Below are 11,617 nucleotides of genomic sequence, written 5' to 3' on the forward strand. Positions count from 1 at the left end.
AAAATAATAGATGGTGTGAGTTTCACAACAGCCGAGTTCAGGCAAAAGTCTAATTAATCGTAGGGTGCAAAGACCCCTTATACTCGTTTCCAGATGCATTTTGTGTAATATATCCATTGCATTATCTATACACTCAGTGCTGAGTAGATTACTTTTAAATTGTAGTCCAGAGATTAGATTACTTTTTTCATCAAACTTGTTTTAAGATCACCATTAAATGCACCATATTGATATAAAAAAAGCAAAGAGAAAGAAAATATATTACATTTTTTGATATCAAGAACATAAAATGCATTAATAATGTGTTTACCTGCATGTCAATATGACCATTAAGCGACATCAAATTGTAATTATGTGAATTTGTTGTTAAAGAATTGAAATATTAACTGCCTCAGACTTGCTAAATCATTTCTTTCATACATGGTTTAATTGCTTATTTACACGATATTTGTGAATATAGTTAAAGCTAAATGCTATGATAGTAGAATTTTTCAAGAGGAAAATTTAAAAGATAAAAAAGAAGAATTAAGGAGAATCAATAAATTATGAATAATTTACTGCCATTGTGTGAATAATATGTAATCATGTAATCCATGAAAAAGTAACTGTAATCTGTAATTATAAAATGTCAAATACTCTAATTACGAGTACATGATTTTCGGAATCAGATTACGTAATCCAGATTACATGTAATCAGTTACTACCCAGCTCTGTCTACACTACATCAATATGTGCTTGTTAAACGTTTGATTTCAAAACCATTGGCGTTAATAGAGACTTTGTCCTCCCTTTGCTTCAGTAACAGCTCTGGAATGGTTTTCCACTCTATGTTAGAAACATGGCTGCAGGGATTTGCTCCCTTTAACAAGCATCAGTGAGGTCAGCCACCGAAAATCCATCCAAAAGGTGCTCAGTGAGGTTCAGGTCTGGTCTTTGTGCAGATAAGGCAAGTTTTTCCACAGCAATTATAGTAAATCACCTGTGTATGGACCTCGCTTTGTGAGAAGTGCATTTTGATGCTAGAAAAAGAAAAGGTATGTGCAGTTCTACAGAAAAATGTAAGCATCTAGCATAACCAAAATAGCCAAACTTGTTCGTTGATAGGGATCTCGACATATTTTTGGTTGAGTAGTTTATCTCTTTCAGTTCCACCTTACTGTTTTTGGATGTGGAAAGCACAGTGCTTTGTTTGCGACTTCTCTGTCAGGCTGAAGAGAGGCTATTCATCAGGCCAGCGCGATTCCAGTCATCTTAAGCGTGATGAGTCTCTTAAGAAGGGCCATTAGTGTGGGCCCAGCAAATGGACCCCATAGAAAAATACACTCTGTCTTTTTAAAAAGCCCTTAACACAAGCCCTCTCAAGCTGTTTATCTAGATTAGTGTTAGCTGCATGTGTACATTTACAGGTCTCTCTCTGCTCATTGTTCCCTGTTGTAGCCATTTTGATTTTCGATGAGCTTCTCATTTCCCTGCAAACCATTATTTAATGAAAAACAAAATGGCTCAACCGCATGAAGATTCCTCCATCACCAACATATCTGTTTTCATGGCACGCACAATCTCAAGAGTACGCCCGAAATACGGCCCTCGCAGCAAAACCATTATTGACAAACTGGGTTGGACATATTAGGCAGTGATCTGAGCAGCGAGCAGAGCTCATATTCATCCGTTTATCACTGCGGTCTCGCTTCACGACTGAAACCGTGTCACCCCGACACATGCTCTCACACACCCTAAATGTATGTTGACAGTGATTATGCAAAAACCACATCCTCTTTCCGGAGATACCTGCTCTGGGAGCCATTCCCCTTTACTGGGGCTGAAAAATGGATTGCGTGAGGAGCGTCCAATGAGAGGCTTCTGATAATCTGAAGGAATTTTAAATTTTGCTTATTTTCACTCCTTATTAAAGCACATGTCACAAATAGGAGAGATCAGATGGTAAATACAGACTTTGATGTGTGTGTGTGTGTGTGTGTGTGAGAGAGAGAGTGTGAGTGTGTGTTTTCCTTTCAGAGTGTTTTTCATCTTTTAAAAGGATCTACAGAAACTTCTGGTAAACAGTTTGAGATATAGATTGATTAATTTTCTAATCATGCTTTAGATTTATAGTTTATTAATGTGGTTTTGAAACATGTGTTTTTTTTCCAGCTTTTATTTATTTTTTTATAAATCAATTGTGCATTAAATTATATTAAATTATGCTCAGCTGTGTTCCAGTTGCCCAACTTTAAAGTGTATTCAGCAATTTTTATATTAAAACAACAACAACAACAATAATAATAATAATAATAATAATTATTATTATTGTTATTATTATTATTACTATTATTAAACCTCTAATAATTTATTCTCAACAGAATTATCAGACATAGTCATATGGGCTATGGTACTTTTATGTTTGTTTGTTTTTTATTTTAGGTGCTTGACTTATTAAAATGTCATGTACAATGGTTTTGTTTTCAGTGTTGTATTATTTTTAGTTTTTTTTATATATATTTTTAAACATTTATTAATATGTAATAATAATAATAATAATTATTATTATTATTATTATTGAGCCTCTAATAATTTCTTTTCAATGTAAGTATGAGACATACTCATATGGACAATTTTTTAAATTTGTTTATTTATTTGTAGTTATATTTAATGAGTTAATTTTAGGTGCTTGATGTTTTAAAATGTCATGTACATTCGTTTTGGTTTCAGTGTTTTATTATTTTTAGTAATACAATTTTTATAAACATTTATTAACATGTAAAAACTATAATAATAATAATAATTATTATTATTATTATTATTATTGAGCCTCTAATAATTCATTTTCAATGTACCAGACATACTCTTACGGACTATACATTTATGGTACTTTTATTTATTTATTTATTTATTTATTTGTTTGTTTTCCTTTTGGATCTTGACATTGTTGTAGCACATATACTTTTATGTCTCCTCTTGTGTTGTACAGAAGAAGAAAAAAACAGTCACATGGTGTGGAACAACATTTAGGTGAATAAACAATGACAGAATTGTAATTTTGGGTGCACTGTTCCTTTAAATGTTTCTATGTGCAGGTACAATGACTGTTAGGCTGTGGGTTTGAACCTCTTTAGCTCATATATACATTTTCTCTCACGCACCATAGGGAGTAGTCACCATTCTTGAGATGAGATAAGTGCTCTCACTTTCTGGACACATTTTCCCCTTTCTCATTCCACACACACACACACACACACACACACACACACACACACCAGAGGTGCTATGATGGCAGGTTGTCAGTGCGACAGACGACCGGCTTTATAAACATCTCAGTCATGCTGGCTGTTCTATCTCTGGCCAGACTCAGCACACATTTGAAACGGAGAGGGATTGCACTCATCTCTCGAGGGGCTGTGTGAAAAATTGTGTCCGGTTTAAAAATGACGGATCTTTTTGATGTATTCACCCCTGTCATAGCGTTCCATTCGGCGGCCAGTTCAGGGCGTCCTTTGAAGAATAGGGACGGTGAAAAAGATTTGGCTTGGATGTCATGCTCAATAATAGCTGATAACGGCAACAAAAAGAGAAGAATTGTGGGGCCAGTCATCGATAGGGGTCCAGTGTTTACATACAGAATCCAAACTGCATTGAAAACGAAACAATTGCGTTATTCCAAAATTGCACTGATGCAATAGATATGTTTTGATGCATCTGTTAGGCAGCTTTTCCAACCCTAACAGCTGCATATACAGCAGACATAAGCATCCGGACGTGGGCTAGGTAGCTGTGTGTGCGCTGACAGGCCGGGAGCAGTGAGGTAAAAGCCTGGAGCCTGTTCCTGCTCGGCTGCTGCTGGTGTGATTAGATTGGGGCAGAAGCCTCCAGCTGGCAGGCCTGTCTGGGACCCCGGGCCGCTCGTCCCTGACACTCGTCACCATTGTGACACCTCTGACAGGCAGTGGACAGCCCAGCCAGACAGGTTCATTAAGCCCCATTTTTTACAGCTGGGCCTCCGTCCTTCTCTCTCTCTTTCTCTCTCCGTTTCTCCGCGATGAGAACAAAAGATGGGGGAGAATAACGACTGCACTTTGTCAAAGACCTCTGTAGGGGCACTGGCTTGTTGATGTTTGATGTGCCAGCTCTGTTATGACAATTTTTTTTCTGATGTGACCTATTTTGAGACGCTTTTTCTCCAGCAGTATCTTTTGTTGCTGGCTAACCCTTTGGCCTGCGCTTTGTCACAGGAAGAGACAGGCGAGGGCATGTGTAGATGCATATAAATTTGAATATATGTCCACTGAAACAAAAAGAGGTATTTTGTTTAGAGGTCTTGTATTATTTTGTTTGGTTTCTGTTTTTACTTTTCTTTTTCATTTCTTTTTTAAATTAGGGGCCAAGTACCTTTTATTGCGAGCACCTGTCACATTATGTTCAGATATAAAACAACTACTTTTTCTTCTTAACAATTTTATTGGTCATTAGTAGTAGTAGTAATACTAGTAGTATAATCATTATTATGTTATTAATTACTAACCCTAATGATAATAATAACAACGACATTTTATTGTTGTATAAATACATATTTGTTTTCAGCATATACTATTATTATTATTATATATATTTTTTTTAATTATTATTTTAGTTTTTTTATCATTTATTAATAATAATATATTTTTTTATTAATATTTATATGGTTAATTTGCTTGTCATTAATATAATAATAATATTAACCATTATCATCATCATCATTATTACATAGTTATTATTATTATTAAAAAATTTATAATTTTTATCATGATCATTAATAATAATAATAATTGTATTATTATTATATATGATTGTTTTTTGTCATTGTCATAATAATAATAATAATTATTATTATTATTAATATTATTTTGATGTAATTATTTTATTTATTTTAAGCATAATTATTTATTATTATTATTATTATTATTATCATTCAAATTTGTATACTTTTTATCATTATCATTAATAATAATTGTTTTTTTTATTATTTATGGTTGATTTTTTTTGTCATTGTTATATTAATAATAATAATAATTTATTATTATCATTCTTGTTATAATGTTTAATAATACACATTTGTTTTTATCATTATCAATAGTAATTTTTATTAGTGTTGTTATTTTTACTTGTTTGTCATTAATATATGAATATTAATATTATTATTGTGTTTTCGGATCCCCCCTCCCCCCAGATTGTTGAACATGATGGTTTCTCTTTATTCTATTTTTATTTTTGCTACTGTTCTCTCCATTGTTCTCTCACGTGGAAAACTTTTAATACTGAATTTCCCAAATCTAGTTCTAATTACCAATCCACTGTTTTACATACAACCTGTATCTACGACATCTTTTTGAGTTGATGTCTATGGATATACAGTATCAAAGAGGGGGCAAACCTATCTGTATATCTTTGTTGTTGTTGGTTTGTATGGAGTGAGGGCACCTATGGTGGTGGATGGTGAGCATTTTGATATAATCCATTTTTAATTAAGCCCCAGAGACCCGGAAGTGACAGGAGGCTCTTCGGTGTCAGCGTTGAACATTATTCCAGAGAGAAATTAAGCAAGGCCGGTCTGATTGGTGGAAGCTTTTGGTATCTCTATCAGCTTTAGGCGCTAACCTTACCCCATTCCCATTCACAGTTACTGTACTCAATGTCCCGAACCTTTCCTCACCTCTGCACCCACCCAGAAGGTTATCCCACCCACCCAGGGGTTATCTATACGCCACAAGGCATTCTCTTTCTTGGACTTGAAGTGTGCGAGTATGTCTGTGTGTATGCATATGATTGTGTGTGTGCATGTGTACCTCTTGGTCTGTTAAAGTGGTGGTAGGTGGGGAAGGAGTTTGGCTCATTCTCACTTGTCAAGATGAAGCTCTTGATCCAGCATCTGAGGTCCCTGGGGGTCTCCGAGGAGAAGCTCACTAATGATCCCCCTCTTTCCCCGGCCCCGTGTTAGTATTGATTATTTACGCCTGCCTTACGCCCATAGGGACTGTGTTCCAACAGCACGGTGAGAGCGTCGGCCCCACAAGAGAAAGATGTGTCAAAAAAAGGTAGAAAGACGGGCCTTTGCATCATCAACAGAAAACAGCGCCTTTTTAGAGATGCCTCCATTTTGAGATAATCAAAGCCTGGCCTGCCGTCACTCAATGGATACCAGCCAGCATTTTTGACGGGAATGGAATGTTTCACAGTGCTCCGTCAAAGTGTCTTCATGGCACGATGATTGGAGTGACAATCAAACTGCATCTACAGAATGTGTTTCCCGAGCAACGATCATAACATGTGTGACAACGTATTGAAAAACAGTCTGGAAAATCTGTTGGATTGCCGTTCGGTTAACGTATCTCTTTCCTCTTTCGCCTGTGCGTAGGTGCTGGTCTACTCCGAGGGGCTTCACGGCAAATGGATGTTCAGCGAGATCCGAGCGGTGTTCACCAGACGCTTCCTGCTTCAGAACACAGCGCTGGAGATCTTCATGGCCAACAGAAGTAAAACTGCCTCATGTTTACCGCTTTATGAATGCAAAAACAATGGCCACTCAAAGTATCTAGTTAGTTAATAACAAAGAAGTCCTGCACTCAAAGGTACACAAAGTTACCTTTTCACAAGAGTAGACTTTTGTACCTTATTTAATCCCAAAAGATGCATATTAGTGCCTTAAAGGTGCATATTAATACCAAAATGTTACATATTAGTACCTTTTGAAAAGGTACCGCCCCAGTGACAGATTTTATGCATGTTTTCCTGAAAATCTGCTTCAAAATGGATGACCAGATATTACTGGTAACACTTTACAATAAGGTTCAGTTTGTTAAGATTAGCTTATGCATTATTAGGTGTCATCAACTAATAATGAACAGTTTTTGACTGCATTTATTAATCTGGCTTCATGTTAGTTTAATTCAATTTGTGATTGTTCATAATGCATTGATGTTAATTCATACTTAACATACACTACAGTTAAAAAAGTTGGGGTCATAACATCTTTTGGTAACAGTTTAGTATAGGGACCACTTTTCACTATTAACTAGTTGCTTATTAGCATGCCTATAACATATTGGCTGTTTATTAGGACTTATAAAGCACATAATTTGCATTACCATATTCTATCTACATCCCTAATCCTACCCAATACCTAAACTTAACAACTACCTTACTAACTATTAATAATAAGCAGCAAATTAGGAGTTTAATGAGGCAAAGGTCATAGTTAATGGTTTGGAGAACTGGACCTTAAAATAAAATGTGACCCATCTTTTTTAAGGAAATTAAAACTTTTATTCAGCATGGATGCATCAAATTGATCAAAAATGGCTCTAAAGACATTTATAATTTTACAAAAGTTTATTTTCAAATAAATGCTGTTCTTTTGAACTTTCTATAAAACATATCATATTGTCCACACATATATTAAGCATAAAAACTTTTTTTTTTTTCAACATTAATAACAGAAAAAAAAAGTTTCTTGAGCAGCAAATCAGCATATTAGAATGACTTCTGAAGGATCATTGGAGTAATAATGCTGAAAATTCAGCTTTGCAATCACAGAAATAAATAACATTTTAAAATATATTAAAAATAGAAAACAATTATTTTAAACTGTAATAATGCTTCGCGATATTTACTGTATTTTAATTGGATAAATGCAGACTTGGGTGACCATTAAATGCTTCTTTCAACAACATACCAAAAATGACTTCTTTTGAACAGTAGTGTATAACTTCCTATTTTAGTAGGCCATATGCAGAAATTAAGTAAAAACATTATTGGAAGTATTGTTCATTATTAGTTCACGATACTTAATGCATTAACTAATCATATCTAATCTTTTATGGATAACTCCCCCAACCCCATGTATATTTATGTCAAAGAAGAGTATGAATCTGAGTGTGAAATTTGATATCAAATCAATCAAAATTCAACTAAAAAGCTTTTAAGCCATTTTCCCCAGATTCAGTGCTGGCAGAGATTTATAGTTCTTTACTGTGCAAAATACACTCTTAAAAATAAAGGTTCCAAAAGGGTGTTTTTGCAGTGATGCCATAGAAGAACCATTTTGGTTCCCAAAAGAACCTTTCAGTGAACAGCTCCTAAAAGAACCATTTTGAAGAACTTTTTAAAAATCTAAAGAACCTTTTTAGACTCTAAAGAACCTTTTCTGCATTTGAAAGGTTCCATGGATGTTCAAGGTTCTTCATAGAACCATTGGTGCCAATAAAGAACCTTTATTTTTAAGACTATAGTGTCTTCCCATTGGCCTTGGTAGATTAACATACTTCTGTGCTAACTTAGAGATTTGTTCTTTTCTTTATATAAGAATTGATGTTATTTCCATAAGAATGAGAATAGTGTGAGACTGAACGATCGCTAAGCAGCATTTGTTTACCTGTTCTGAAGTCTTTGTACTGTTTGTGGAAATGTTTACTCATATTTGGATGTACTGTACTGTAGGCCCTAGTTTAACATGTGACGTCATTCCCTCCCTCAGCGTCCATCATGTTTAACTTCCCCGATCAGCCCACAGTGAAGAAGGTGGTCTACAGTCTTCCTTGCGTTGGCGTCGGCACAAGTTACGGTCTTCCACAGGCCAGGCAAGTCTGTTTCTTGTTCCCTGGAACACCTGCACGTGGTTGCCATTCAAAATATTGTTCAAAACAATGTTTACTTCGTCTTTATTTTGTTTAAAACTTTAGCATGATGACCACATCAAATGTCAGAAACGATTGATCCTGAAAGTACTCCTTTGCTGTGCAACTGTTTGGAATATTTTGAGGTAGAGGTAGTTACTTGCGGCATGGGTGTTTTTGCATGTTTGTCCCTGACTGAACCTACCAAATGATCCCACATTCTGTTGGGGCTTTCAACTTAAGTCCATGCTAGTCATAATAAGTGCATTAACATGTAGAGATTGATTGTAAAGGACTAACTAAAAATATAGCAGCCCAATCTATCTATCTATCTATCTATCTATCTATCTATCTATCTATCTATCTATCTGTCTGTCTGTCTGTCTGTCTCTCTGTCTCTGTCTGTCTGTCTGTGTGTCTGTCTGTGTGTCTCTGTCTCTGTGTGTCTGTCTGTCTGTCTGTCTGTCTCTGTGTGTCTGTCTGTCTGTCTGTCTGTCTGTCTGTCTGTACGTACGTACGTACGTACAATAGATAGACCAATAAAAACAGGGCCTAAAATTAAAACTAGTCAAGCAAAAATTTGAGTAAAATGTGAGTAAAAATTTGCATTGGCAAATATATGAAAAAATGTGCTGAAAAACACAATATGGTTGGTTTATGTAATATGTAAAGTTAAATATTTAAAAGCAAAGGAAAAAAATATAAATATTAGCATTATAGTTGTAATATTGTTATATTAATTATTATTATTACTGTTATTATCATCATTATTATTATTATCATTATTATTTTTTATTATTAAATACATCACATTAGTATTTTAGTGATATTTCATATATATAGAATATGTATAATATATACAGTACAGTATATATATATATATATATATATATATTTGTAGTGATATATTATTTATTTAGATATTTTCAGCAAACTGCATGTACTATAATCCACTTCGACTCATGTCTGCAAAAATATTTGATGCTCTAGATATGTATATAGCTCTAACAGAAAATGTACAGTTTGTCCATTGCATCAATAAATAGTTAAAGGGGTCCTATTATGCTCTTTTACAAAGTCTTGATTTTGTTTTGGGGGTGTACTAGAACAGGCTCTCATACTAGGTTGTTCGAAAAACACATTATTTTTCACATATTTTACATTATTACAACAGCTCTCTCCTCAGTCTGGCATGAACGGCTCAAATAGTTCCTGTATAAAATGAAGGCCTGCCTTCTGAAATACGAAATGTGTTGTGATTGGTTAGCTGGGACAGTGTGTGTTGTGATTGGCAGCACTCGGCGCCTGGTCGGGAAATGTCATGCCCTTACCATAGCCGCCTGCGAGCTTCAGTGTAAATATTGCATCAAAATCAAATCAATTTGAGTGCGATTTAATCCCGGATGATTGTAACCGCTCTAAATTCGTCTGCCTTGGGAAAGCTAGTGTGTCTCCGACATAGTTATAACACTCGTTGCCTTCTCTAGTGCAGCTCAACCAGGTCTCGTCCCATTCGTCGATATTTGTGATATCACAAATCCCAGAAAGCGTTGGAGTCCAAACGAGTCGTTCGTTGTAGTTTTTGAAAAGTGATTTCTGTTAAATAAAATATCTCCTTTTGAAGTGGACTTTGAACTTTGTAACTTTGCAGATCTTTTTTATGCTCAAACAGCAACATTACAGACTAACTAAAGTTGAAAAAGTGAAAAAGCATAATAGGACCCCTTTAATTTAGCAGATATGATGCAGTAATGATGGCTGATTGTACATTTCAGTATGTCACACTACCCCAGCTAAATGTGAGTGCATATAATTTTGAAAATCTGTCAGCTGGTGCTTCATTATATTCATGAATGCATTTCTAGTATCATGGCTAATAAGAAGTACTTTTCTGTATTCTTTTGTTCTTAGTCAGAATAAGTGCAAGGAAGGTGCACATAATTATTTAAAAAAAAACACGTAAGAAGTACAAATAAAAGACAAGTCCTACACGTGGATGAGAATGCCTGAGAGAGGTCCGATTCAGGCGCTGCACCAGAAATCTCTGTTGTTCTCATATTTTTAGCATGTGTGCTGCGTATACTTCAAGAGCAAAGGCGCATTATGGTCATCTGCAAAGAATCTCTTTTGCTGGAACTGATGCATTCATTACACACCACAGTAAAGAGCGTGACAGCCTTGCGTGTGTGAGCTGGTGTACTCTTTTGTCTTTTTTTGGAAGCTAAATGATACAATGTCATATTTTGAGTTATAATCCATCTGCGGAACAAGCCAAGTCCACAATAATCAAAGTAAATGAAAGCAAATGTCGAGTTGGACTTGAGCCCTACTTATTGGTACAGTTCTGTGCTTTTTTTGCAGGCGGATTTCTTTGGCCACCCCTCGTCAGCTCTTCAAGTCGTCTAATATGACTCAGCGCTGGCAAAGACGGGAGATCTCCAACTTTGAGTACCTGATGTTTCTCAATACCATTGCAGGTCAGATCTTATTTGCTCGGCATTGCTAACCAGTTATTTAAATGAAAGCATTTTGGACTATTTGCAATCACGTTCAACACTCTTGATTTGATAGGGATGATCATTTTTTCCATTGATCAGTGTTTGTAGGTTGCCAGCAAAATTTTATTTTATTTTATTTAGTGCTGGGCAACGATTAATCGCGATTAATCGCATACAAAATAAAAGTTTTTGTGTACATAATATCTGTGTTTGTATTGTGTATATTTATTATGTATATATAAATGCACACACATGCATGTATATATTTAAGAAAATATGTTATGTTTATATATTAAATTTATTTATATATAATATAAATTATATGAATATAAATATATATATACAAAATATATACTGAATGTGTGTGTCTTTATATATACATAATAAATATACACAGTACACACACATATATATATTGACTAAACAATTTTATTTTGGATGCGATTAATCAATCGCGATTAATCGTTTGACAGCACT

At 34.8% G+C, this 11,617-nt stretch overlaps 1 protein-coding gene across 1 annotated transcript in view; it reads left to right on the forward strand.

The window, feature by feature from the left end:
- The window catches only part of nbeab (neurobeachin b), a 291,762-nt gene that overhangs the window by 216,382 nt on the left and 63,763 nt on the right, over window positions 1-11,617 (forward strand). Inside the window, exons 41-43 of the mRNA XM_016568737.1 lie at window positions 6,386-6,503; window positions 8,504-8,606; window positions 11,004-11,119. Of these exons, the coding sequence (XP_016424223.1) occupies window positions 6,386-6,503; window positions 8,504-8,606; window positions 11,004-11,119 (337 nt within the window). The remainder of the gene's footprint in view (window positions 1-6,385; window positions 6,504-8,503; window positions 8,607-11,003; window positions 11,120-11,617) is intronic.

The sequence above is a fragment of the Sinocyclocheilus rhinocerous genome, unplaced genomic scaffold (genome assembly GCF_001515625.1).
Source record: "Sinocyclocheilus rhinocerous isolate Xijiao unplaced genomic scaffold, SAMN03320098_v1.1 scaffold1965, whole genome shotgun sequence".
NCBI classification, from domain to species: domain Eukaryota; kingdom Metazoa; phylum Chordata; class Actinopteri; order Cypriniformes; family Cyprinidae; genus Sinocyclocheilus; species Sinocyclocheilus rhinocerous.